The following is a 27935-nucleotide window of genomic DNA, read 5'->3' as shown; positions in this document are numbered from 1 at the left end:
AGGCTGTTGACTCGCTGTGTGTCTCCAGGAAGAACACTGTCCCTCTCTGGGCAGCAACGTTCCATCAACTCTTGGACTTTGGTCCCCGAGCGGGTCAGAATGGCTCCACGCGGAACCGGGGGCAGAAGAGGAGGCGGGCGCACAGCCGCTGGACGTCTGTGTCCGTCGGCGGGGTGAATCAGTTCCGGCCCCGCCCCCGGGCCGCACGTGACCGCAGGTGGCGGCGGCGGCGGCGGGGTGGGCGGGGTGGCACTTAGTCACCGGTCTGCGCCGCCGGCCTCCAGCGCTCCGCCCGCGATCGCCCGGTAAGCGAGTCCCGGCCCGCGCTCGGGATCCCGGTGCCCGGCGCCCACCGGCCGCGCTTCCCTTGCCCCCCTCCGCAGGCCCCTCGGGTGGCCGACCCTGGTGCCCGGGGATTTTTTAAGACCCCCTCCCTCCTCGTTCCCGGAAGCCCGGGGAGCCACCGGAGGCCGTCGCATGTGTTTCCTGCTTCCCAGTGCTGGAAACTTCCCCGCCAGCCCTCTCCACCCCCCAGCAGTGGCCCAGGGCTTCCAGCAGCTGCAGAAATCTGGGATGTGGGGCCCCTGCCCCCTACAGATACAGGACACTGGGATGCGTCCCGCCCACCTCTCTCACCCCTGCGCGGCCTCGCCCCTCCCCGTACCCCCCCCCCCCCCCCCCCCCCGCACTCTGACCTGACGCCTGCCTTCGCCTTGTCTCTCCTGCAGGCTCCTTAGGCGCAGAGGAGCAGCGGCCGCCCTGACGCCCCAGAGCGCGCTGTGCCTGTTTCCTCTCCTGCCCACCTCTGCAGGAGCGCTGGGCAGGGGGCATCATGGCCTTCTCCCAGGTGCAGTGTCTGGACAACAGTCATGTCAACTGGCGCTCCAGCGAGTCCAAGCCCGAGTTCTTCTACAGCGAGGAGCAGCGCCTGGCGCTCGAGGCGCTGGTGGCCCAGGGCCCCAAGGCCTTCTACGAGGTGCTCAAGCGGGAGAACATCCGCGACTTCCTCTCGGAGCTGGAGCTCCAGCGCATCCTGGAGACCATCGAGGTGTATGACCCGGGCTCCCAGGACCCTCGGGACGCAAGCTGCCCCCAGGGCCCCGAGGACAATGGAGTCGGGAACGGTGAGGAGGCCAGTGGGGCAGCTGGGGCCCCCACAGAGGCCGAGCCGCCACCCTCGCTGGAGTACTGGCCCCAGAAGTCAGACCGCTCCATCCCACAGCTGGACCTGGGCTGGCCCGACACCATTGCCTACCGTGGTGTGACCCGGGCCAGTGTCTACATGCAGCCCCCCATCGACGGGCAGGCCCACATCAAGGAGGTGGTGCGCAAGATGATCAGCCAGGCCCAGAAGGTAAGCCAGCTGTTGGTGGGTGCCCCTGGAGAGGAGTCTGGCCCGCCCCGGCATCGCGCCACCTCAGTGCGGGTACCCTCGGAGCCCAACGTGGGGAGTCCACCGCAGTCCCCTGTGGGTCTCCTGGCTGCCTTCCTGCCTTCGTGAGGGTCCTCATTCTTTGCAAAGGGATAGGGTGCCTGGGTCCTCTGGCAGGTAACAGGGGGCTGCCTCATCTTAAAGGGCCTTTGTGCATTGTTGGGGGTGTTTCTCATTTCCCCAGGCCTGCTGAGCAGATTACCCAGGTGAAGGCTCTGCAATGGGGTGGGGCAGGAAGGAATGGCGGGGCTTTCTCTCACTGTCCCTCGGGATGCCTGTGATTCACCCCTGACAAGTGCAGGCTCTCACACACACCATGAGCTCTCTGGTGTTGCTTTTGTTGGGTCGGGGAGTAGACATGGAGATTGAGAATTCACCTCAGTCCATCTGATGCTGGCCTGGAGGCCTGAGTTCAAATGTGCCTGTTGCCTGGGTGTGCTGGGCAACTGGGAGCCAGTTGCTCACCCTTTCTGAGCCTCTTCATGAGCTTTGCAATGGCAGAACTTTTTCAGGTTGGGATGGGGTGGGGGATGGCTTGTTCTTCAAGGGGGAAGCCGAGTGAGTTCAGCCAAGGGTTGTCCACCTGGGTTGAATTTCACCATTATAAGGGACCTCAAGCATTGTCTATTGGGACCTCCCCTTCCCAACCCCAGCCAAGCCGTGCAGTGTCCCCAATGTGGGTAGACATTCTTGGCTGACACACTGACACATATTCTAAGAGGAGCTCACTAGTAGAGACAGCCCTGACCTTGAGTGGGTGCTTCTTCCTGCTTTGAGGAAGTGCCCTTTCATGGTTTCAAAGCGCATCCTGACATAACTGATAAAGCCTGCCTAGCCAACTGTGTTGAGAAGGATTCTGAGGCCGGGTCTGGGCTCAGTAGAGAGCAGTGAGTGATTAGCAATCTCTGCCCTGGCCTTGGGTTAGGTTCTAGTGGAATCTAACTCCTTCATTGTTCCAGGCCCAGAGCAGGCCAGCAAATCGCACAAGACTTGAATGCTGGCTTTGGGGACCATCCTGGCTGACAGACAGGGCCTGGGGGAGCTCTTGGGCAAAGAAACCAGAAGTGGGTCAGGAGCTGAGGAGTTGGCCACAGCTTAGGTTTCCAGAGATGTTGAGTGTCTGTCCCCTGAGGGGGCCAGCCGAGTCAGAGAGCCTGTGTCAAGGAGACTGGCCTGTCCCAGGAAGCTTTGGGGCTTCAGGTTTCTGGTTGGTAACATGCAGGTGCTGAGGATAAAAGCTGCGTGTTTGGCTGTTGTGAAGATGGAACTGGGTGAGGGAGTGCGGGAGAGTTAGAGGAAGAGGAGGAGAAGGGGGAGGAGGACGGGGCCGTCATAGACTTCAGGCTAAATAACCCTCCTTACACTTACTGTGGGATAGGAAGGTGCTGCTGACGTGGGTGCCTGACTTGAGCTCATGGAACCCAGTCCCATGGGAGGGCCTGTTGGGATCCTATTACCCAGCCTCCACTCCCTTTTTGAAAGTGGGGAAACTAAGACCCAAGGAAACTTGACCTGCTCAGCCAGGGTTCCCCTTCATCTGCTCCTGTCCTCCCCACCAGGAGCAGGAAGGAGGCAGACCTCAGATCCCAGCCTGGCATGGGAATAGCCAGAGTCTAATCTCCCCGTTTGACAGAAAGACAAACAACCTGGCCCAGTGATGGGGCCAGATAGGGGTGTCCGGGGCCAGACTGGGCACTCAGGGTAGGCTCCCCATATCTCTGTGGCGAGGGCTGAGACCCAGCCACTCCACGTAGTCTCATGGACCCCCCCCCCCATCATTTCATTTGTTCCCCACAAAAGCCCCATAAGGGTATCAGCGTCACCTGCCTAAGGTGAATAGCCAGGAAGAAGTCCATCTCAGGTTTGAACCCCGATCTGTTTGGTAGCACAGTTGGTGCTTTTCTGCAGGTCCCCAAACAGATCCCCAAACAGGGCCAGATAGGGGGCCAAACAGGTATGCACTGCCCCCTGCTTTCATCCCTCTAAGAATGGGGGCTCATTGCTGAGGCTGACTGCCCTCTCAGAGAGCAGGGAGCCTCACAGGCCCAACAGGAGGGGTCTCGGAGCCAAAAGGGGCCACGCATTTCACCCTGCAGATGGGGACACTGAGACACAGAGGAGACAGGGCTTTAGTCACACCCCACGCACCATGGTACACTAAGCCCCTGCTTTCCAACCCACCTGCCTCCCTGTCACATCCATCCTGGGATCCGAGGTGTGTTCGTGGGCCATGTACAACAACATTGACTACTGTTTATTGAGTGTGAAGCACTTTATAATCTCAGATAGCGTTATCTGCCCCGTTTCTCTGATGTAGAAACTGAGGCCTGACTGGTTAGTCCCTACTGAGGTCACCTAGCTAGTTCTTGGGTGGAGGGGTGGGGACCAGACCTGTGTGGTCCCCTGCCCATCCTGCCTGGCCTTGGCGGGCAGGGAGGGGCCGGTCATCCAAGCTCCTGCAATCCTTCCATCTCCCCTGCTCTGGCTGCTTCCCAGGCTCACAGGGGCTGGGCCGTGACGCTGACGGATGCTGACAAATGCTGACGGAGCCTTTTGCCTGGTCCGCCTACCCTGGAGCTCTGCTTGCCTTCCCTCTCCCCATGAATCACCTCTTTTCCCCTGGCCCCCGCGTCCTCCTCTCACCCCTGGTAGCAATGCAGGGGAAACGCCCCCTTCCCAGCTCTAGAATGGAGATCCCAGTGTGCATTCGCCCGGCCCAAACCCTGGACCCTTTCCCACCAGGGCTCCTGTCGCCGAGTCAGGGTGGCCTGTTGTCATCAGCGCAGGCAGGTCCTGGGGCAGGGAAGTGACGTAGCACACACAGCCCCCCCTGCCTCAGCCACCTGGGAGGCTGTGCCGTCAGGACTACCACCAGGTCCCCTCTTTCCCACAAGGCTAGAATGGAACTAAAGGGCCACAGTATAAGGAGCCAAGAGTCCTGGGGTCAGGTCCCAGCTCTGCCTCCACCACTGTGTGACCTGGCAAAAGCCCAAGCTCCTCTCTGAGCCCCAGGCATCCCATCTGTGAAATGGGTGCAGGCATTGAAGACTGTTAGGGTCCCTTCAGCTCTGACACCTTGCTGCCCTGTGATTCTAGACGCCTTTAGGACAAGAGATGCGTGGGTCCTGGGTCTCAGGGGACTCCACAGGCTGTGGGGCTCTGAGCAGGCAGTTTGTGCTCTCAGAGATATCTTCTAGTTCCAGTGGGCTCCAACGTACCAAGTTGCCTGCCCCGCCCGCAGCCCCCAGGAGCCAGCGATTTATCCGGGGAAAAAACCTGCTGTGGGGTTCCAGCTGCATACCAGAGGCCGGGCCTGTAGCATCACGCCTAGGAGGGATGAGCCCCGGCCCCACTCAGCTACAGCCTCTGAGAGACAGGGGTGAGGCTGGGCTGGGTGGGGAGGAGGCGGGGAGGGCGTGAGCGCACGCAAGCATACACGACATGCGACCCGGCCCCTAGTACAATCCCTTCACCAGCCTGACAGCTTGAGGGGTGGGGGGCCCAAGGGCAGGGACGAGTCATGTACAGATGAGGAAACTGAGGGAAAATGAGTGATGAAAGCTGGACTAGGACCCAGATCTCATGCCGGCCAGGCCAGGGCTTGGGAACAGAGACCCAGAGAAGTTAAGTTTCTTGCCTAGGGCCACACAGCAGGAAGGGACAGGAACCAGACATCATGATGCCCGATTAAGCCCACATCTTTTCTGTCAGGTCCCCACCTTCTTCCTACACTGAAGTCTTGGCTCATGGCTCAGCTCCAGGAGAACAAAAGCAACTTAATGAGGCATTTATTAAACACCAGCTATACGCCAAGTGCTGAGTGGGCACTTTACCTACACTGGAATAAAGTAGGTGTTGTCTCCACTGTCCAGATAAGGACACTGAGGCCTGATAGGGCTCAGAGAGGGCGAATAACTTGCCAAGGTTACAGAGCAGATAACTGGAGGAGCTGGGCCCAGAACCCAGGTATGCAAGGCTCTGAGCCCCCTTTTCCCGGGAAAAGCAGCGTGGCTGTTCTTTCTGAGCCCGGCCCCTCATGAGCAATGGAGACTCGCTGCCAGCCCCCAGCTTGACTCAGAGCAGTAAAAGCATTTTCACGAGGCTCCTTGTCCCCATCAGGCTCCCAAACACTGGGCTCTCCAGGAGGGCACAGCAGCCTGACCACAGGATGGGTGACAACAGGGGACGGGGCTGAGGCCACTGCGGGTCCCAGCGGACCAGGAGGGAAGGCTGTCACTGTCCCTGAGCGGGGCAGCACCAGGACAGCTTCAGTGCCTCGAGAGGTCCCAGCGTGGCCCAATCAGCTGTTCCCATGGGCACACAGTGGGTCTGGGCAGCCGCCTCCTGCCTGCTCTGGCAATTGCCAGCACAGAGCTCAGAGCCCTCACCTACCAGACAGGGAACCGTCTGATAACATAATCCCAGCTATTGGCTCCCGTCTTCTGCAAAGCCTTCCTACCCATCGGCATTTGCGTCTTAACCGAGCGTTTGGGGAGAGCCAGGAGCACCTTTGCCAGGAAGGGGGGCCAGCTCCTCTGGGCTGGGTACACGCCTGGCTCCAGGAGCACTCAGGCAGACAGCCTCAGACCTGCAGGCAGTGCCCTCCCCTGTCACTGTGAGGTGGGGCCTATTGTCACACTATGTCACCGATGAGGATACCGAGGCCCAGAGCAGGCCAGGGCCTGCCGAAGGTCACACCAGGCTCTCTGGCATGGCCAGCCTGCACTGGGCTCCCCAGAGCCCCAGTCTGCCTGGTGTGCCAGGCTCATCCTGAAGCCAAGGGTCCTCCCCTGGGCCAGCAGAGGGGGTCTGGTCCTCTCCGAGGCCCCCAGCATCCGTGCCCAGCTCAGCCGCCTCCTTGCTGCGTGACCTCGGGCTTCAGTTTCTGCATCTGTAAAATGGGGACTGGACACTTGTCTTGAGGCAGTAACAGTCATGAGGGCCCACAAGGTCCTGACACCCTACGTCCTGGCAGGCCCTGGCCTGCGTGGGCTGCACCAGGCTCCTTCGTGGGGTCTGCGTGATCCCCAGGTGAAAAGCCGTTTGTGGCAGTGGGAAGACAGGCTGTGCAATTAGGCAGCCCAGGCCTGAGGCCCAACTCTGCTGTCCCCTGGCCGTCGGCCTGGAGTCAGCTGCTTCGCCTCTGACTCTCCTGTCCGTGCTCTGGAGGACGCCGGCACCTGCCTCAAAATTGTGGTGAGATCAGACAGCAAGAAGAGGGGGTAAAGCGCTCGGTGTGGTGTCTGGCATGTGGCTGCCCCCAGGAAATGCCAGTTCTCTTCCCGCAGCCCTCTCTTGACAGCCTCTCTCGGAGACAAGTCCGGTTTGAGGAGTGGTGAGCTCCCCATCCTGGAGGAGTCGAGCAGGGGCTTGGTGGGATGCAGTAGAGAGGCTGTGGGCATCAGGTGGTGTGGAGGGGCTGGCGCGCAGCCCATCCCGGGCTCGCCTGTGTGATCCTGGGCAAGTCTTTTCCAGGCCGGTCTTCCTGGGGCATTGAGATGCTCAATGACTCCGTGGTGTCTGTCGCTCTTGGACCCTGGAGGAGCTAAGGTTGTAAAAGCTTTTGATTTTATTTTTCTGAGATTTTCCAATTTGCAAATCCTCATTTTGTGCATTTGTTGACAGCGGTGGGTGGTCTGGCTGGCTGGCTCCTGCGCCTGCACACCTGGTAGCTCGGAGAACTCTGAGGCCCCTTGAGGCTGGCGGGTAAAGAGAGCAGCTTGTCCTCTTGTGTCATCCGCAGGGCACAGCCCTGGTCACCTGGAGGCCTTGCCCCGTGCTCTGCCAACCCCTGTGTCTGCAGCATTCCTGATCATGCTGAGGAAACTGATGTCTATCTGGGGAAGGCTGGGGACTCAGGGCAGGGACGCAGTGCTGGGCGGGCCGAGCCTCCTAGGCAGCCGGCTCAGGGCGGGACAGGGTCCACTTCTGGCCCCATCCCGCTGCAGCCATCTGGCGTCAGGATGCCTGAGCTTTCTTTAACTGGCTTTAAAGAGGCTTCTGGCTTAATATTGTGGCGGGTGGGGAACGTGCCAAAGCTGATGAATGTGGGAGGGGAGAGAGAGAGACCTCAGATCATTCAATCCAACCCCCAATGCTCCCCAGAAGAGAAACTGAGGCTTCCGGTGGGGAAGTGCCCAGCCATAGGCCACCCAGGGAAAGAATGGCAGAACCAGGAAGCCCTAGGCATTTACCCTCTGGGCAGTGCTGATGGCCAGGGGTTTGCGTCAGGACCCAGAGTGGCTCTGGCAGGTGGAGAGTGAAGTCACAGCTAGAAGATGGGTAGGATCCCCCAGCCCAGGAGAGGAGCCTGGGAACAGGATGACACCAGCGGGCAGTGACTCTCCCTCTGGAAAATCTGAGTGGTCATCATTGCCCTATTTGGCTCCCAGAAAAGGGACACCCATACAGGTGTCAGCAAGCTGGCCTTGGCTTGGGTCAGGCTTTGTTACTGCCAGGGAGGCAGGACTACACTTGGTGACAGACCTTGGAGCACCGGGGGGGGGGGGGACACTGCCCACAGTAGGACCAGGGTCTCCTAGGAGGCATTCCTCAATGCCTGGAGAACCTTCCAGGCCTTTCAGATGGCATCTCATTAATCCAGCCAGCACCGGAGAAGGAGCCATGTCGAGAACATGGGCAACAGGCACTGCAGCCAGGTCTGCCCCAGCCCTCCAGCTGGAGGAGGGGTGGAGGACAGGAGAGCAGCACTTCCTGTGTGTTTCAGATCCCCAGGGAGGGGGGTGGGGGCTGAGCCTCCACCATGGAGACAGCTGCAGTTCCCTGGGGACTCAGCCACTCCATCTGTACAGGAGGTGGCAATAACTGCAGTGCAATTCTGCTGGAGACAAATTCCTCAGCATTTGTAATGTTGATTTCAGTTTTGGTGAATTTTCGCTGTTTTCACTGGGTATGGACTCTAGGTTAACAGTTTTCCCACTTACTGCCTTAAAGACGTTTGCTCTGTGTCCTCCGGCTTGCATCGATTCTGGGGAGAAACCTGCTTACCTTTGTTCCTCAGTAGGTAATGGTCTTTTCCCCTCTGGCTGCTTTTAAGGTTTTCTCTTTATCATTGGTTTTAAGTAACGTGATTAGGATGTGCATTGATGTAGTTTTCCTTATGTCTCTTCTGCTCAGAATTCATTGAACTTCCTGAACTTTTGGATGTATAGTTCTCATCAAACGTGGAAATGTTATGGCCATTCTTTTTTCAATGTTTTTCTGGCTCCCGCCCCACGTCAACACCTTCTAAGACTCCAATTACACATACATTAGATCTTCGAAGTTCACCCACAGCTCACTGAGGCTCTGGTCCTGTTTTTTCTTTCTCTCTGTGTGTCATTTTGGGTCATTTCTATTGATTATCTTCAAGGTCGCGAATCTTTTCTCATGGCGTCTAATCTGCGATCAATCCCATCCTATGTATTTTTCATCTCAAATACTGAATTGTTTCACCTCTTGAGGTTCAATATGGTGTTATTTTAAAAATATCTTCCATGTCTTTAACTTTTTGAATGTATAAAACACAGTTATAACTGTCTTCATGTTTTTATCTGCCAGTTGTAACAACATCTCTATCCATTCTGGGTTAGTTTTGATAGATTTTTTTCTTCTCTCATGTGGGTCATTTTTTTTTCCTGTTTGTGTATCTGGTGATTTTTTTATTGGATGGCGGACAATTTTATGTTGTGCAGTGCTGGAGTTTGATTTTTTTCCTTTAACTATTTTTGAGCTTTGTTGTGGGATACAGTAAAATTACTTGAAAACAAGTTAACACTTTAAAGGCTTGCTGTTAAATTGTATTAGGTGGGACCAGAGCAGATTTAATCCAGGGTAGGAGCTGGCAGACTATGGACCAAGTCTCGTTTTACTGCCTGCTTTTGTAAATAATGGAACACAGACATACACATTTGTTTATGTGCTGTCTACGGCTGTGTTCTGCTGTAACAGCAGAGCTATGTAGTTGTGTCAGAAAACATAGGACCTGTGAAGCCTGAAACATTTACTACCTGGCCTTTACAGAAAAAGTATAGTGACTCCTGTTTAGGACTTACTACTTAGGCAATAACCTCTGAGGACTCTTCTGCAGACCCTGAGTGTTATTAGCAGGGTCTGCACCCTGGCTGTGGGGATATAAGCAATCTCTGATCCTGTGTGAGCACTGGGGGTGGTTCTAGCCTCTCCTTTCTGGCAGGTTTCTCCCCCTCTCTGGTTTCCTCCCATGCACATGCTTCTCGGTCACCTACTAAAGGCTCAAGGGGGAGCCCTCTGCAGGCTCTGGTGCTTTCTCTGTGCGGCCCTCTCTCCTCTGGTACTCAGCCCTGCAAATTCTGAGCAAGCCCTGTGTCCTCAGCTCAGGGAGACTGCCGGTCTCCACCAGGGCCTGCTCCCTGTGCCACAGCCTGGAGGGGGTTGGGACAACGCTATAGCTTGCCTCACTTGTTTCCCTTCTCTCAGGGGTCACGTGCTTGCTGTGCTGCCTGTTGGCCATGATTTCATAGATTTTGCCTGGGTTTTTTATTGTTAAGGCAGGAGGGTAAGTGCAGGCTCTGTTATTCTGTCATGGCAGGAAGAGGAAGTTGAATCCAAGGTCTTGATGGCCATTGTCCCAACCCTTTGGACAGTCTGCGTCATTCCCACAAGGGGAGGTATTGCCTTCCACCACCTTGCAGCTGGCACAGAGGGAAGCAGGAGACGGGCAGGTGATAATTCCCGGCCTGTCCACCCGGAGGGTGCTGTGGGTCTGGTGGAACAGTTCTCAGGTTGGTATGATGAGAATGTGGCAGGAGAGTGGCAGCTTCTGTCTGCTGAGCATGGACTCTCAGGTCCTGCACTGGCTGTGTCCCTGCATTTATTCCCTTTACCCTCCAATAGCCCTATGGAGTGGCCACTGCTATTACCCCATGAGGGAACTAAGGCACTTGCCCGAGGTCACCCAACTTCCCACAGGACACTTTAGAACCCACAATGCCACCCGGGGAGGGCACAGGACGTTGGGGATCCTTCAGCAGAGACAACCTTGGGAGTCACATCAACATTTTGCCCATTTTACAGATGAGGGAAACTGAGACCCAGAAAGGGACACAGCTCACCCAAAGCCAGTCTGTGGTTTGGAGCCCAGAGCTCCAACTCTGGTCCCACTCTGTCCTTGCCCAGGGACTCAGACGGCTGCTGGGCCCAGGGAGGATGGGAGAACCCTCACTGCAGTGTCCCTGGCCCACGCCACCAGCACCAGCAGCAGGTTTACAGGCCTCAGGCCGTGTCTGTTGGGGGTGGTGGCCACAGGTAAGGTGTTGCTGCTCCATTGTGGCTCGTTTGAACTGCCCCCCCTCGTTTGAACACCCCCACCCCAGTAACCTGGGAGATGGAGGTGCTGGTGGCGAGGCATCAGGGGCCTGGGCCAGATACCCCTGTCCACCATGCTACTGGCTCGAGGTGGGACCGGGGCTCGGTCCCCTCGCCTCTCTGGGCCACAGTTTCTGCATCTCTCATGAGGGCGTGGATGTTCACCCATCCCAAGGATATTGCAGGGATTCTGAAACCATCAGGAGATTGGTGGGGGGATTAAAGGAGGCCTGAGAGCAGTGCTAGCCTCGTGGAGAGAGGCGGGGCATGGGGACACAGTAGGAGGCAGAATGCAGATCTGTTGGATGGGGAAGAGGACAGCAAGGGAAAGGGAGGTGTGGGAGCTCCTGGAGGGGCACGCTTCGGGAGCTTGCGACTGTAGCACACTCGAGAAACGTAGGTATGACGAGGCGTACTTAAGCCCAGTGCCAATGCCAGTCCCTGCCGGTTTTCCCTCCACTCCAGCCCTGGCATGGCCGTCCTCCCACACACCCCCAGACATCATCCAGACCCCACCCTGCTGCTCTTTGGGGCTGGGAACCAGGACGGTTGTCATGGTGTTTGGCCCCTCCCCGCCCTGTGCCTGCATCTTTGAGAGGGAGCTTTCCTGTCAGTAAGATGTGGGGAGCACCGGGCTACCTCCTTCCCTTGGAACTGGCCTGTGCCATCCGTGCAGGCTCTGGGCTGTGGGGCCGGTGCTGCCTCATCAGCTCCCTGGCAATGCCAGGCCTTGAGTACGGCACACACCCATGCCTGCCGTCCCCACCCATAGGAACCCCGAGCTGGTTCACTGCTCATATGGACACAGCCAGTTCCTGTGGTCACAAAGACAGAGCTGGGACCCATGCCACCTGCCTCGTGCCCCGTGTGGTCTCCTAACACACCTCAGGGCAAGGGCAGTCTCCAGAGTCCAGCCTCCCCTCTGTCTTTTCCACGGCCTTGGGCTTGGCCTTGCCTAAGACCCCTGTGGGGTACGTGTCGACTGGGTCCACAGGAAGTAGCTGGTGTTTTCCTCTAGGCGGGGCCAGCAGCCTTGCACTCAAGTCATGAATGTGTGAGCTGCACAGACCCCAGGAGTGAGCCAGGCTGACATCCCCATTGGCAGATAGCAAATCGAGGGTTCAGGACCCGCTGCCTTCATTCCTGTAGTCCAAGCCATTTGGTCCCATTCTCGGCTGACAACAGCTCCCGGAGGCCCTCCTCAGGCCAGGCCTCATGCTGGGCCCAGGCACAGGCTCTGCCCTGTGAGCTCACAGTGTCACAGGTGAGCTGGGCCGCAAGGGAGTGAACTCTGTGCCTCAGTTTCCTCACCTGTAAAATGGGAATAACTGCCACCTGTTCACTGAAGACTGAACAGATAGAGGTTGTTGGGGTTGTTACAAACCCTCATGCAGTGCAAGGCCCGGAGCTGGCTTGTACTGTCTTGGGCAGAAGGTGCTCCAGGTGGGGGTGTGGGACCCGGGGTGCTTGAGTTTCTGGCCCCAGCTTTCCCATGTACAAAATGGGGACGGGTTTGCAGGGCTCAATGGGCCTCTAGGAAGCCTTAGGGGCTGTAACTGTGAACAAGCTGTGGAGGGCCTCCCTCGGGGACCACGTATCCCCTTCCCTTCCCTGGCTTTAGCTGGTACCTGTTAGAAGTCCTCATTTGACCAGCCCCAGCACGTCAATGCCTGGAGAGAGCCAGTGGTCAGCGCTGGACCCCATGAGGGATCCCCCCTGGGGGGCAGGCCCCAACAGATCCCGCCCGACAGCAGATGGTGCCCGGCTCAGGCATCCTGCCTGCCTGAGGGTGACGTGGGGAAGGCTGCGTGTGGAATGGGTCTTGCTGGGGCACATCCCCCAGGCCCAGGGCAAGTTCCCATCTGCACAGGAGGCAGAGCCTGGAACCAGGCCCGACCAATCTGGCAGGGGAGCAAAGGGATGCGGGGTGGTGGCTGCCCCAGGGAGAAGCGTGTTGCCTGCACCCTTCCCAGGGTGGCATGTGAGGCTGTTAGCCTGCAGGAGCCGCTTAGCCAAGGGAATTCTAGGGCTGGAGTGGCTTTGGGGCTGTGGGGTCCCAGGCGAGGAAGTCTCTGCTGCTACCCCCCCCTCCTAGGGTCTCGTCATCCTCGACTGGTAAAGTCTGAGGCCATATGAATCCACTCAGCTCTGACATTGTGTGTCATCTGTCCTCTCACCACCCCCTTGCCAAGTAATCTGGCTTTTCCTTAAACATCTCCTGGGATGGGGACTTCACTCCCTCTCCAGCCCCCTGCCTAACATTGGGTCAGAAAGTACTTCCTCATCTGATGCTGATATCTGCGTCCCCTTGCTGGTCCCAGCCCCTGCACGCGCTGCACCAGCTCCCTCTGCCGCACTGGAACAGCCCTGCAGACTAAAAGAGAGCGGTTGTCTCCCAGAGATGGAGAGAACCCTAGGCCTCAACCATCAGGGAGCCCGGTCTGGGTCCCGCGGCTCCACTGCACCCGTTGTGCCAATGAGAAAGCTGGGCCCTTTCTCATATTGAGAGAAGCTAGGTGTCTTGCTCAGGGTCACACAAAGGTCGTGTCAGTGGCAGGACAGGGGCCTGAGGCCCCAGAGGAGCTTAGATGGCTGCAGGAGCCGCCAGCCGGTGAGCTCACTGGAATGTGCAGACTCATCGCCAGGAGGCACCAGGCTGCCCCCGTTACCCTGTGTCTACAGATCCCAGGGAGAGGAGCCCCCCAGGCCACCCTCATGCCAGGGTCGGGGGTGAGCTCAGCTCCCTGATGGGCCTGGGTAGGTTCTAGCCTGAGTGTCACCCGCTCGCTGGGTGGCCCACAGCACGTTCCCCGCCTCTCTGTGCAAGGCTCCTCCAGGAGGTTCTCAGACCCGGGAGGGAGCGGTGTTGCCGGCCTTGGAGGGGGCGAGGCGCTGGACATCTGTCCGAGCCGCAGTGTTGGGCCCTGCTCTGATGTGCTCCCCTTTGCTGCCTAGAGGGCAGGGATGAGAGACTGAAGGCTAGCGCCTGGTGGGCCCCACTAAGGCCCAAGCGCCTGCTGACCTCTCCCAAGACCGGTGGGCTTGTCCACACTGCCTTGTCCTTTCTCTGCGCCTCTTCCCTCCTCAAGTCGGGCATGGCACTGCCCACATTGGCCTAAGGGAGGCTGGGCGTGGGGTAGGTGCACCTTGACCTCTGGGGCCCTGCCCTGAGCCAGGTCCTGTTGGTTGGAGGTCAGCTGTTGTGGGCAGAGGTCTGTCTTCAGGGGACAGGAAGAGCACCTGGGCTGGTTTGGTCAGTGAGGGAGGCTATCGAAGTCCACACCATGACCCTAGCAAGTGACCACGCCAGCTACTGCCCTGCCCCCTGGCTGTTGACCCATCTGGTTCATCTCAGCACCCTGGGGGAGCACGGGGAGGGCAGTGGCCTGCCCTGGCTCAGGAATGTAAACCAGGAACAAACTAAAACAGGTCCTTGAGCTGACCCTGACACCTGCAGGGAAGGTGACTCTTAGGACCTAGATCCTTCCTGACTCCGAGACCTTTGAGAGCCAGCTCCTCCCAGCCTCCTCGTGCAGCTTTCTCGCTCTTCCCTCTACACTCCTCACCCGCCAGGTTACTGGCCTGGGTTTTCTTGTGTTAGGGAAACAGCAGGCATGTTGAATGTGCTTCCCCTGCGCTCCCTGCGGCCAGAGTCCAGTCTGCCACCGAGTGAGACTCTCATGTCCTCAGTGTGGAATACTGAGCCTAGAACTTCGGAGCCAGCGAGGCCGCCAGCCCTGCGGCTGCGGGGAGCAGGGCTGGAGTGGCACCCAGGGAGGATGGGGGGGGTGGGAGGGCTGGGCGTCCTGCGAGGCACCTGGCCCCACTGCCGCGCTGCTGACGGCCCCGGTGTCTCTTCCGCTCCCAGGTGATAGCCGTGGTCATGGACATGTTCACCGACGTGGACATCTTCAAGGACCTGCTAGATGCCGGCTTCAAGAGGAAGGTGGCCGTGTATATCATTGTGGACGAGAGTAACGTCAAGTACTTCCTGCACATGTGTGAGCGGGCCCGCATGCACCCGGGACACCTGAAGGTGAGCCGGCTGCTCGTGAATGACCAGCTCGTCCTCACTAAGGTCCACAAACACGTCAGCACCTGCCTTCTAGGGATGGGGCCCTGTGCCGGGCTCACAGAGGTCAATAACCCGGGAGCCTCCCGCCAGGTGGTCACCTGGTCTCTGCTTAAATGACCTGAGGGACAGGACAGGAACTACCTCCAACAGTCAGAGATAAGATAAACATTGATTCAGGGCCTGCCATGTAGGTGTTAGCCTACACAAGGGGCTACGTCACATGCCGCACTGGTGACCTGTCTTTGCTTGCACACCTCCAGTGACAGCATGCTCACTACCCTGACTCCAGCGGCTCACGTCTCATCTGGAGAACTTTGACTCCCAGGAAGTTTAAGCCAAAAGCTGTCTTTAAGCATATACCCACAGGTTTTAGGATCTGCCTCTGACAGACGAAGCTCCCAGGGAAGGCTGCAGTGATGGGTGCAGAGTTCCAATGGATTTGAGGAAGGAGAGAAGAGTAGAAAGAGCCTTGTAGCGGGGACACTGTGGGCAGAGGTGAGGGATCACGATGGGCCTGGGTCCTCAGCACACTGCTTTGCTGTGTGTCCCTGAGCACATCACCTCCCCTCTCTGGGCTCCAGGGTCTTAGCGGTCTGAGAGATGGGCACGTGGGCCAGTGTGGCTGGCCTCTTCTGCACAGACACCCTGGCGTTTCATACCTTGCTTGGGGGTAGAGGTAACCCTCCTTCCACCCTGCCATTGCTTAGCACCTACTGTATGCAGCAATTCCCCAGAGAGTACAGATCAGTGTGCATAATGACAGCTAATACTTTTACAACTTTGGACATGTGCCAGGCCTGTCCTAGGCACTTTACATGGTTAACTTATTTACTCCTTGTGACAACCCAGTTGTTCCCATTTTATAGATGAGGAAATAGAGGCACTTGCCGAGGTGTCACTCATGGCTAGAAAGTTAGAGAAGGGGAGTAGGAGCCAGCACCAAAGCCCTCTGGCTGAGCACAGCCCATGAGAGGTCAGAATTCCTTGGGCTTTAGGCCTGTGATCTGAGCAAAATCCCAAGAGAAAGGGAGATGCCAGGCTGGTTAACAAGTGGCTGGGCTCCCGCGCCTGTAATTTATCAGCATTTGTCAAGAGTGACCCCATCTCAACTGAGCCCTTTCAAGTGGTTGTGAGCTCTCCAGGCAGCGAGTCTCTGGCTGTTGGGACATTTTAATGTGGTCTCCTTAGTGGCCTGACTCCCAAGCCCCACGCTCCCCGCCGTACTGCCCACTGTGTAATTAGCACTGAGGATTGACTCCCGGGGCAGACAGCTCATACCAGAGAGGTCCAGAGCGTGGTAAAGGCATCTTTTGAAAGGTGGCTCAGAGGCCTGGGGCTGTGGGCAGCAGATCAGAGAAGCTCAGGGCTCTCTGTCCAGCCCCTTCCCCATGTTTGGGAAGAGGCCCTGTAGGCCCACTCCCATGAGCCCCTGACACACGCCCAGTGGGGGCTTCACACGTGTCACCTCCCTCAGGCCCCTGGCATTGCCAGTGTGTGGGTGCTCAGGCAGAAGGACGTATGTCTGCTGAATGGGGACCTGCACCTGGGGTTGCTGCCCCGGCCTCTTCTCAGCAGGGAAACCCCAAACGCAAGTCTCCCTGGAGTGTTTGGAGCTCCCAGGAGTCAGAGGCAGGTGGACTTGGGCTGGGAACGCAGCCCAGAGACCGCGCGATCCCTCCTGGTGAGGTTGGCCCTGCGCCTCCCACCCACCTACCCTGCCCTCTGCTCCCCGGTGCAGTTGGGGGCCTTGGGACCCGCTGCAGCCCCACAGCTTTGTGGGAGCCTGGAATGCCTGAGCCAGAAGGGGCCTTGAGGCCATCGAGACTAGGCTCCCACAGGACAGATGGGGAAACTGAGGCCTGGCCAAGGCTGTGACGTGCCCAGAGTCATTCCACCAAGCAGGGGCTGAACCTAAAAGCCAATTAGCATGGACAAGGAGGGCACCAACCCTTGGTGCCCAGTGTCCCTGGCTGAGGCGGCACCCACTACGGGGCTGCCAGGGGGCTTGGGCACGTGGCCCTGCCTCTCTAGCCTCCAGTGCTTCATGCCCATAATGATGCCTCACAGAGTTGTTTGAGGATGAAATTAGAGGAGAAGTGGTTGTAAAAGTGCTCCAGGAGCTAAGGGGAGTTCCAGAGCTGCTGCCAATAACAAGAAATTATAATCCCCAGGCCCCGGGCTAGGGCCGGGCTGTGGCTGTCAGGCTTCCTACCCCGCCCCCTGCCTTCAGCTTGAAAATTAAGCTATAGCTGAGGGCACAGGCAGCTTGCACTGGGGGTCCCTGGCCCAGCCTGCTCCACTACCCACCTCCCTGCGCTGGGGAAGGTGGCAGGATCTTCAGGGTAATGTGCCCAAGAGCCAGGCTCCTTCATGGGAAAGAATGTGTGATGCTGGTCTCCTCATTCTCACCTGAGCCCGTCCCCTCTACAGCCTGGGCAGGTGGCCAGGGGCTTCTGTGGGCCCAGCCCTGGCCAAGTGTCACCTTGTCGAGGGCCTGCCCACACAGCCCACTTCCCTGCCCGAGAGCCGGCTAGGCCCGAACCTGTCTCGGGAGCACTTCCTTTGCCAGTAATCCTGGGCTTGCCCTCTGCCGCCCCTGCCCAGCTCTGCTACGACCTGCCTTCTTATCCCACGGGCCCAGGGTACAGGTTGCACATGGTGACCATGGCAGTGTCGGGTGCCAGTCTGGGTGGAGTGCTAGGAACCAGGCCTGATCTCCAGCTATGCCACCTGCACTGTAACTTTGGACACAGACACTGAATGTTTCTGGGCCTCAGTCTTCCTGTCTGAAAAATGGGAATATCATTTATTTGACAGGGCTGCTGTGACAAGTAAACGAGGCTATGTGGGGGCAGGACACTCCCTTCCCATCCTGTCTTTGGCTGGGGACAGGTATGGCTCCTCCCATGAGACCCCAGCTCTGCTCTGAGTGCCAACGGGCTTCCCTTTCCCTTTGAGCTGTGGTCTGGCTGGGACCCACCTTCATGCCCTCTTCCCGCTCCAGGAAGCACCTCCCCAGCCTCCCAAGCTTTGTGCTCACACCAACACATTCTGGAAACAGCGGCTCTATTGCTTGGGCCAACCCCTCTCCTGGTTTCCAGCTGAGGTAAAAGAACATATACCAGCACTTCCCCAGGTGTGAGGTTCCCACTTGCCCTTGAGCACCCTGGTCTGCCGGCTCAGCTGGCTCCTGACGGCCCATCAGGCGGAGAGTGTGGGAATGATGGCCTCACATTACAGATGGGGAATAGGCTTTAAGAAGAAGACCCACCTATCTCACCCAAGAGGCTCTTCCCCCTCCAGGGCCCAGGGCCAGGCCATGTGTCCAGGCCACATTTGGGGGTGAGACTGGGTGCCAAGGGGGTGCCCCAGAGCCAGCGGAAGCCAGGCTGGGCCCGAGGCTCACAGCTGAGGTTAGGATGGAAGCTGTGGGATGCTTGGCTGATCTGAAAAGGTAATCTGCCTTGTGCAGCCAAACTGGAAAAACCAGCAGCCACTTGGGCAAAGGCCGGACCCATTTCTGATGAACAAAGGAATCCCAGTCAGGGTAGCCATGGGAAGGCGCTTGGTGGGGATGGGAGGACTTGGCCTGCAGCTCCGGTCCCAGCAGCCCCCTCTGGTGCCCGGGGCTTCCTCCCCTCCCCGCCTCGCGTCTCTGACCCTGGCCTGGGTCTGTAATGGATGAAGCCGTGGAGCAGTGCTTCTCCACCAGGGAAGTGCCTGGCTTGGGACATCTGGCGGTGTCCAGAGACATTTTTAAGGGTCTCGACTGGCATCTGGTGGTTAGAGGCCAGGGACGTTGTTGAACTTCCTACAGTGAGTGCCCAGGAGAGCCCCACAGCAGAGAATCACCTTGCCCAGGATGTCGGCATTGCCAAGGCCGGCCTCGGGGAAGAGCCAGGAATCCCTCCGTCAAGGTCTTGGAGCTGGGCTGGCTCAGCGCTACCCCGTCCGCTGTCCCCAAAAGTGGTTCACAAAGGTGTGTTCACAAAGCTTCACAGCAGCTTGGGGTGGAGGCCAGGGTGAGCATTGGCTCCCCTCCCCATTACAGAGTGAAACAGGTCCTTCACATGGGCTGCCAGGACCCCCCATGTGCTCTGCACAATGGCCTGATCTTGCTGTCACCGGCCTGGCCTGGTCAGCATGCATCTCTGGGCCTCCCCACGCCTCCTTGGGTCCAGGAGATGCCAGCAGGGCCCAAAAGAGCCTCCCTGGTACAGCTGAAGGCTGTCCTCGGACACAGGGGCTGGACCTCACCCACTGGGGACTGTGAGCAAGTCACTCCTCCCCTCTGAGCCCACTTGGCCGTCACGTCCGCTGACAGTCCTGGCCTCCCTGGGCCTGAATCCACAGCATGCCGGGTACTTTTTGGTCCCTCACCTGTCCCCGCCCCCGCGGAAGGGATCACTCCCTAGTACACGCGGTCACAGCCCACTTTGTCTGGCATTTATGGAGCACCTACTAAGCGCCAGGCAACTTCCGGCCCCGACCTGTGTGCACTGTGGCTTCGTTCAATCCTCACAGCAGCCCTGAAGCATAAGGATGGGGAGGCTCATTTCACAGATGAGCAAACTAAGGTGCGGAGAAGCCACGTTGGCATCATTTGGTGCCAGGACGAGCCGTGTTTATCCAGCGCTTGAGAATGCCCCAGACCCACCCTGTCCAGGGAAGCCCGGACTTGTCCTCTCTGCCTCCCATCAGCCCAGACCTGGGCGCCAGTGGACTCAGCACATGGTCAAGTCATGTCTGTATGAGCCCAGGAGGCTTGGGCGGGGGGCGGAATGCTTGTTTTACCCCAGCCCTTAGTCCACCCCACCCTGCCCCATACGCGCGTGGGCCAGAAGCCACCCTCGGAGCAGGTGACATGCTGCCTGCCATCCTCCCGACATCCTCTCATCACAGTCCCGTCTCAGGTGTGAAGAAACGGGGGTTCCACAGGGTCCAAGGATTCGCCATTTCGCCTAGCCTAGGTGTCGTTCCCCTACCTGCTGTACCCTCTGCCAGGCGTGGCGTGGGACTCAGAGACAATGTGGCTTTGTGGAAGCCTCCACTGCTCACCCGAGCCCTGACTCCTGAGACATTACCTCATCAGGGCCAGGCCCCATGGGGTGGGGCCCACCCAGGAAAACAGGCCTGGAGCTGACGAGGTGGGAGGGTGGGGGGCGTGGCAGTTGCCACAAGGCCCTGCCTGCTATTGAGCTGTACGGGTAATGGACCTTAGTTTCCAGGCCAGCTCCAGCATGCGGACAGGGAAACTAAGGCCCAGAGAGGGCCAGAGACTTGCTTTGAGTCACACAGCGAATTTGGTGCCGGGTCACTGAGATGTAGGAGCCCCTCATCAGGACAAGGTTTGAGGTGGGTAGGAGCAGACACTGGTGAGGGGAATTAAGACTGGTAGCTATTGTTCCAGGCTGAGGGGGTGCCCATGGCCCCAGCACACAGAGCTGGGCCAGGAGCCCACATAAGCCACAGAGCTCGGCTATGGTTGGGCACAGGTGACAAGGGAGGGCCTTGTACCGCCTCCAGGATCTTTGCTCTGACTTCTGGTCCCTGAGCGTGCTTTGTGTTGGGTACAAAGTCACGAGCACTAATTGTCCTGGGCTGCGGCCAGCTTCCTGCTGAGCTGGCTGTGTGTAGACAGGCGCCTGGGGGCCAGGGGGAGCTGGTCCTGGGAGCAGAGGCTTATCTGCCTTCTGCGCTAGGCCCAACAACAACACACCTGTTCACCCCACAGCCACGGAGGGGGGATCCATGGGGGCCCAGCCCTCAACCTCTGAGGATATTGTCCTGGGCCCTGAGCAGAGGGGCCTGGGGGGCATGGGCAGGAGTACAGCGCAGGCGCCGGCTCTCGCAGGCCTGGCCCCTTCTCCCTGTTGCCCCTGCCCTGGCTCAGGGCTCTCCCTCACCACAGCAGCCTCCTCCCTGCCCCCTGCCGCAAGCTCCTCATCCATTTCGTGTGCCCTTCCTCCGGGTGCCAGCCTCTTGTGATTCACATCCAACCCCACGACTCCCTGCCCTGAATCCTGTGGCTCGCGCAGCCCTAGGGCCCAGTTAGGCCCTTAAGCAGAGAAGATTCTGTTGTCAGCACCCAGCTGGGCCGCTCTGCAGGCTCTGTCACGCTCTGTCCTCCCGCCAAGTCTTTGTGTGTCTTCAACACACGGCTTTTCTCGTCAACAGGCCTTTGTGTTCCTGCGTCTGGAACGCTCACCCAGACCCACTCTGCCCTATTGCTCAGTGCTATGGTCCTGTAATTCTGTCTCCTGTCCCCCAACACAGAATCTCAGGGTGCGGAGCAGCGGGGGAACAGAGTTCTTCACGAGGTCATCCACCAAGTTCAAGGGCATCCTGGCCCAGAAGTTCATGTTCGTGGATGGAGACCGGGCCATCTGTGGCTCCTACAGGTGACTCCCCAGCTTTCTGGGGGCCAAGGGAAGAGGCGGCTCCATTTCCCATCTGGTTTCTGCCCTTAATACTGTCTTATGACACCCTGGTTATTCCGGTTCATTGGTCCCAAAACTGCTGAGGTGTGAGCGGGGCTGGGGCACGCCCGCACGCCACCCACCTTTCTCCAAAAGCATGCAGAGGAGGGCTTTTGTCTGTGAGACTGTTGTTCCAGCCTAGAGATGGGGTGTGGACAAGCCAGGCTGTGTCTTCCCAGGCCCCCAAGGTGGTCACTCTGAATGCCACCCTCAGGGATAAGGACAGGATGAGGACACCTGTGGCCCATCTCTGTGAGCCCCCCCGCCATGCAGGGGCAACGGGGCGGGGGGGGGGCTGCTGCCCACGGCCACGTGCGACGTTGGTGGTGACAAAGACACCAGGTGTCCAGGGCTGCTCTGGGCATTCTGAGTGGCCTCAAGGGGTGCTGTCACCCCATAGGGACACGGCACTGTGCTGTCTTACACAGGTGGGACAGGCCCAACCCCTGTCTCAGAGACATGCCTGAGGTCCTAGACTCAGGTCTGCCCCGAGGCTTATGCCCTGTCTTCTGTCCCCGCTCCCTTCTCAATCCCCTGCAGGGTCCCTTAGTCTGAGGAACAGCAGCCTGTGGGGTATATAGTGGCCCTCTCGGATGCCCACTGCAGGGGGACCCGGGCCTGAGGGAGAAGGCAGGCCCTGCATGCCTCACCAGGCAGCCCCTTCCCCTGTGTTGCAGCTTCACATGGTCGGCTGCGAGGACGGATCGGAACGTGATCTCAGTGCTGTCCGGCCAGGTGGTGGAGACATTTGACCGGCAGTTCCAGGAACTGTACCTCATGTCACATGGCGTCAGCCTCAAAGGCATCTCCATGGAGAAGGAGCCGGAGCCAGAGCCCATCGTGCTGCCCTCTGTGGTCCCGCTGGTGCCCTCGGGCACCGTGGCCAAGAAGCTCGTCAACCCCAAGTATGCGCTGGTCAAGGCTAAGAGTGCGGAGGAGATCGCCAAGATCTCCTCTGAGAAGCAGGAGGTGGGGAAGCCCCCGGGGCTGCGGGGCCCGGCGCTGGCCGAGCAGCCGGTGGACGGCCCTGAGCCGGCGCTGCCCATTCACCCGGGGCTGCTGAACCTGGAGCGGGCCAACATGTTCGAATACCTGCCCACGTGGGTGGAGCCGGACCCGGAGCCGGGCAGCGATATTCTGGGCTACATCAACATCATCGACCCCAATATCTGGAACCCCCAGCCCAGCCAGATAAACCGCATCAAGATCCGAGACACGTCCCAGAACGGCGCCCAGCTCTGGAAGCCCAGCCAGGACGGCATCCCCACCCCACAGCCCAGCGCCCCCCAGGACAGGGTCCCCGCCAGGAACGGCCTCCCCCAGGAGGACCCTGAGTCACAGCCGCCCGTGCCCAAGCCCCGGACAGTCCCCGTGGCAGACGTGCTTGCCCAGGATGGCAGCGGTGTCGGCTGGGCCCCGGAAAGCCCAAAAGAGGCGGTGCCCCAGAACGGGGCACACCACGAGGCTCCCAGGACCCCCGAGGCAGGCCGTGCCCCACCCCCGCGACACAGGCCTATGACCCAGGACGACCCTGATGGCAGGCGGTCGGTGACCCCCGACGGGCTGGATGGGGACGAGGAGGAAGACGACGACGACTACGTGACCCTCAGTGACCAGGACAGCCTGTCGGGCAGCTCTGGCCTCGGCCCCGGCCCCCGGCAGCCATCACTGGCCTCCTCGTCCGTGTCAGATGAGTATTTCGAGGTGAGGGAGCGCTCAGACCCCCAGAGGCGCCACTCAGAACAGGCGGCCAACGGGCAGACTCGGCCCCCCCGCCGAAGGCTGAGTGCCCCCCACACGACCCGCGGGACCTTTGGTGGACCCCTCTGTGGCTCACCGTGGGCTCAGGGTCGGGAGAGAGAAAAGGCGGGCACTCTGAGGAGGACGCAGGCCTTGCGCTCCACGGACACGGAGGCACAGGTGGGTCGGGGGCCCTGGGCACCAAGGGCCTGTGAGCCCCGGGCGGCCCCCTGCTGGGCTCTTTCCTCTCCTGTTACAGATGGGAACCTGGTGTCCAGGGAGTGGGGAGTGGGTGGGGAGGGCCCACTCAGGGCCCACCCAGGGCCACCCACACGTGTGGCAGGTGATCGCGTACCGTGCTGGAGGCCGTCGGCCCCAGTGTGCCCTAAAGGCAATCTGCGCCAGCTACTGGGAGCTGAATGACAATGCATGCACGTAACACACCCAGAGGTTTCAGACACACGGTGCTGTGGGAAGCTGACGCCCGGTTTTCAGACGAGGAAACGGCAGGGGCACAGACATGTTCGTTTACACCCCCAAGGCCACACAGCAGTACCTGGTCCTTGTCTGGGCCTTCTGCCAAGTCACCTCCGTGTCAACCACGTTGACTTGGTCCTGGGGACCACTCTCCTTCCCTCTCCACCAGGCCAAGAAATGGCTCCCATTCATCCTTGGCCTCTCCTCCTGGTGACCTTTGCAGCCCCGGCCCAGCCCCCGGCCCCTGTCCTACCTGGAAACAGTGCACGGCTGATCATGCCTGGCATGATAATCAGGCCCATAGGCAGCATCTTGAGGTAACTGGCCAGGATGGAGCCCCCCTTGGCGTGGTTCAGGTCCCTTGCGGACAGTGACCGCTGCACGATGACCTGGGGCCATGAGAAGGGAGTGAGTCCCACCTCCCCTCAGGGGCACCTGTGGCAGGATGGCTCCCTGTGAGCCTTAGGGTGTGGCAGGAGACGCGATGCTGTCCCACTAATGCCAGACCCACCAAGACAACCGCGGCCTGAGCGTGACACCTAATGGTTCCCCAAGAAGCAGAGCTCACCCCGATTGGCCAAGCAGCTGGCGCCAAGGTATCTTGTTCTGGGGACTCAGTCTCCCCATCTGTTGCATAGGGAAAGTGTGCTGCCCAGCCCAGCATCAGGCAATTGGCAGGAGACCCTGGGTGGGACAGTATCAGGGGGACCCCTCCCATCTTGTGCACCCTCACAAGAGTGGATGGCTGGCATGCTCGTCCGTGTGCCAGGAGGAGACACTAGCACCAACTGTGTTTTGTCGCTGACAGAGGTCGGGAGCTTTCAGACCTGTGGTTTGGGGACGCGTACAGTTCAGTAGTGGAGGGGTGCTAGAATTGCCTGAGGGACCGTCTGGCAGCCTTGGGCAGACCCTACCTGGACCTCTATTTCCAGGTCTGCAGAATGGGCGGGGGAGGGAGGGGGAGTGGGAGCTGATGGCACCTGGGAACCCTCCCAACTCCGACATCATGATGCTACTTTAACAACAAACTTTTTTTAAAAACAGCTTTACCGAGGTATAATCCACCTATGGTCCAACCGCACGAAATGCACGTCTCAGTGGCTTTTACTATGCTCACAGCGTTGTGTGTGCTATGACTTTGACATATAAGTGTTTTCCCTTTGCTGGTCTGCAGTTTAAATCACTACCAGCAATTCAGAAGCAGGAATTATCTGTGATCGTAACTATGTCCCAAACATGCTAGCTTCATGGATAGCCCCCAGCATTTCCCTCGAAGGCTTGGCCCTTGGTGACACATGCAGTACAGGGTGCCGGGGTGGTAGCGCTGGGTATGTGGGACAAGCTGAGTGCAGTCCTGCTTCTCCACCAGCTTCTGGTGACTCGGGAAATGTCCTTGCCTCGCTTTGGGCCTCAGTTTCCCTGTCTGGACAATGAGGGGGTTCGACGTGGTTCTCTATAACCTTCTCCTCTGATGTCCTGTGATTACAAGATCCGGGGCCACTCTTCATGACAGAGGAGAAGCATTTCCCTAAAACCCTGCACGTTATATCCTATGATCTCATTCTGTACTCAGTGGCCAGCCCTGGGAGGGAGGCAGGCGGGAACCAGTGCAGCGGTCCCTGCCTGTGGGTGCCCGGGGGAGGGGAGGAGGGGACGCACGGCCGAGGCCAGGCTGTAGGCCACCAGTGCCAGCGTTGGGATCAGCAGTGTGCTGCCTCCGCTCTGCACGGAGCGCGTGCAGCCTCCTATGCATTCAGCCCTGACCTTGAGGCCAGCCCAGTGTGCTGACTCACTTGGCCTTCATGGGAAAATCTCCTGAATGATATCCCGCCCAGAGATGCCAGTGGCAGGCCAGGCCTGTGCTGAGTGGGGAGGAAACAGCGGTGCCCAGGCTGAAGGCGTGCGGGCTGGGCCAGCAGGGCAGTTGAGGTACTCCCAGCTCACCTTCCACAGCCAGCCATTCAGCCAGCCCTTTGCCCACCAAGGCTTGACCTCAGCCTTCCCAGGGGGAGCTGGGAAGACACCTGCTATGAAATCACATGTTCTCTGGAGGCCCACGTGTGAGGCACGGCAAATGTGGGAATCTCGGGGCACCATGTTACAAATGGGGAAACTGAGGCCCAACCTCTCAGGCTTTCTGAAGCCTCCCGACTTGGATCACTTCCCACTGTCACAGCCCAGGGAGGGTCTTTTGTCAAATGCACACCGAGCACCTACTGCTCAGGAGAAGGGGAGCCCTCTGAGCACTCCCCTCGCTGGGTAGGCAGCCGTGGCCCCGTTGGGAGGTCACTGGGTGCCCATGGGCCTTGCTCAGGGTGAATGGAGCTGCAGAGCCTGCCCCACACACAGGGGAGGGGCTTCACCCCACAGTGACTTGCTGGGCTGGGCTGGCCCTAGGGCCTGGCTGCCTCACTCCCACGGTGGGGCCATCAGGGGCACGGGTCCAGAGGCAATGACGCTTGTCAGGCCTGTGTCCACTGAGGCTCTGGGCTCCACGAGGGCTTTTCCCACCTGAGTGCTACCTGGAACTGCCCACGGCCTTCCACTGCAAGCAGGACAGGGGGCATTATCTGCTTCGGCCCAGAGAGGGGAAGTGGCTGTCTGACGTACACTCACAGCTCAGACGGGACTAGAGTCAGACTCCAGAGGAAGACTCACCCCCTGCACTCACCAGAACTCAGGGCCCAGATTGAGGCTCTGCCTCTGACAGCCCGCTCCAGCCCCGTTGCCATGTGGAGGAGGCTGAAACGGGGGCATTGAGGAAGAGTGGGAACTTGCCTTATCGCAACCGTCAAAGGCAGGATTATTTCCATATGCCACGGGAGGAAACTGAGTCACAAAGTAGCAAAACAAACTCGTCTAAGACCACCAGCTAGTGAGTGGCAGGGCCAGGGAGCAAACCCAGGAGCAGTGGCTGAAACATCCCGGTGAGATGTTTCCCGGTGAGGGAGGGAAGCGCTCCTCGGAATCTCACTCTGTCTGCTCTCTCTCCCAGGACCAGCAGTGCCGCCCTCAAGGAGTACCGCCCTCGGGGACCAAGGGTAAAGATGGTTTCCCACAGCTGCTGAAGACCCCAAGACCCCCGCAGTGCTGCCCCATTGCTGAGGGCGCCCAGAGCTCTACCAGGAAAGCGGGCTCCCATCACTGGCAGGCCAAGGGCGGCCTTGTGCCCCGCACGCTGCCAGATCCCGGGAGTCCAAGGCTGGCCCCAAACGCCAGACCCCAGACCGACAGCAAGGCCACCGAGGCACATCTGTCTCCTTTTGGAATACCATTCTCCAAACTGTCCCAGTCAAAGCACCTGAAGGACAAGACGGGCGACGGCCAGTGGGCCTCCTCTGATTCTAAACGGAGGGTCCAGGCCCCCCGGGACCGCAAGGATCCCTAGCGCCGTGTCCCTGGGCCTGGAGCCAGGCCGTCTGCGGCCTCTGCCCTCGCCCAGACGCACCGTGCAGTTGTTCGTGGGGCCATACCGGGGATTGGCAGATGGGCCGCCAAGACCCTGCAGAGCCCACCCGGGAAGGCAGGCAGGTGGCATGGGCAACGGTGTGGACACTCACCTGGTCGGTGCACCAGTACCAGGTGGCCATGATGGTCAGACCAAAGGTCATTCCTGTCCACGGGAGGTCCCCTGTGTAGGGGTCTCGGAACATGTGCATGGCATCTGCACGTGGCAGGTGGCACGTTGTGTTGGGGACAGTCCTGGATGGGATGGCTCTTGCATAGGCTGCCGCCAGCTGCTCATACCCGCCGATCTGGTTGAAAGCTGGTAGGGTTGGGGCAGGACAGGGACGGGTGGGTGGCTGGTGGCCCTGACCCCCGGCCCCCACTGCCCTTATCTCACAAGGAACTTCCTGATGCGTCCAAGTTGACTTTTTCCCACTTCTCCTTTCCCAGTGTCTGGAAAGGTGTGGAGGGTAGAGGGTATTTTTAAAAGGTGAATTCAAATGACTATTTTATTTGTATTTAAAATAATACTATTAAATGAGCATTTTGCACGTGGGCAGCCCCGTGTCCTTTGGCCTCTGCATGCCGGTTGGCCTCAGGCAAGGGGCTCTCTGCCACGCTCCAAACTGTCGGTTTAAGGAAACAAAAGTATACGTTGTTTTGGCATCTGAGGACCTGCCAAGGAGTCTAAAGCGTTAACATCCTGGGCCAGGGGTTTCGGAAGGACGTGATTTAGGCCGAGCTGAGAATGGCTGGGGGTGACGCGCACTGAGAAGAGAAACAGGTCCCTGGAGGGGCCGAGGCACCACGGCCCCCCGGCCAGCCGGCTGGGGCTCAAGCCAGGAGTCGTTCCTCCCGAGCCTAGACCTTGTTCACCCCGTACTGTTCCTGTCCACTTTGGGGTGGCCCTGTGTGGCCACGCCCTGGCCCATCTGTGGCT

The 27935-nt window shown here is 59.2% G+C and overlaps 2 protein-coding genes across 8 annotated transcripts in view; one reads left to right on the top strand and one right to left on the bottom strand.

Annotated features, from left to right (window-relative positions):
• The window catches only part of SLC5A10 (solute carrier family 5 member 10), a 60877-nt gene that overhangs the window by 17017 nt on the left and 15925 nt on the right, over positions 1 to 27935 (bottom strand). For all 6 annotated transcript variants that reach the window (XM_081028331.1, XM_081028332.1, XM_081028330.1 and 3 more), the window contains exons 8-9: positions 27109 to 27314; positions 23802 to 23937 (exon numbers count right to left, since the gene is read on the bottom strand). In XM_081028331.1, coding sequence (XP_080884457.1) covers positions 23802 to 23937; positions 27109 to 27314 — 342 coding nt within the window. The remainder of the gene's footprint in view (positions 1 to 23801; positions 23938 to 27108; positions 27315 to 27935) is intronic.
• On the top strand, positions 235 to 27553 carry FAM83G (family with sequence similarity 83 member G). 2 transcript variants are annotated; one of them, XM_081028326.1, is made up of 6 exons: positions 235 to 305; positions 729 to 1354; positions 14646 to 14813; positions 21129 to 21253; positions 22009 to 23251; positions 26544 to 27553. In XM_081028326.1, exons 2-6 carry the CDS (start codon positions 833 to 835, stop codon positions 26934 to 26936), a joined length of 2451 nt encoding a protein of 816 aa, XP_080884452.1. In that variant the 5' UTR covers positions 235 to 305; positions 729 to 832; the 3' UTR covers positions 26937 to 27553. The 2 variants fall into 2 exon arrangements, with proteins under 2 accessions (XP_080884452.1, XP_080884453.1); XM_081028327.1 differs by having other exon boundaries at positions 244 to 305; positions 22009 to 23035.

This window comes from Rhinolophus hipposideros (assembly GCF_964194185.1).
Source record: "Rhinolophus hipposideros genome assembly, chromosome: 20".
NCBI lineage: Eukaryota > Metazoa > Chordata > Mammalia > Chiroptera > Rhinolophidae > Rhinolophus > Rhinolophus hipposideros.
This window is presented reverse-complemented; position numbering and strand designations above follow the sequence as displayed.

Coding starts and splice junctions, on each gene's coding strand:
- FAM83G (XM_081028326.1), top strand. CDS start 833: ATGGCCTTCTCCCAGGTGCAGTGTCTGGACAACAGTCATGTCAACTGG. Junction 1,355..14,645: donor TGATCAGCCAGGCCCAGAAG/GTAAGCCAGCTG, acceptor TTCCGCTCCCAG/GTGATAGCCGTGGTCATGGA. Junction 14,814..21,128: donor TGCACCCGGGACACCTGAAG/GTGAGCCGGCTG, acceptor CCCCCAACACAG/AATCTCAGGGTGCGGAGCAG.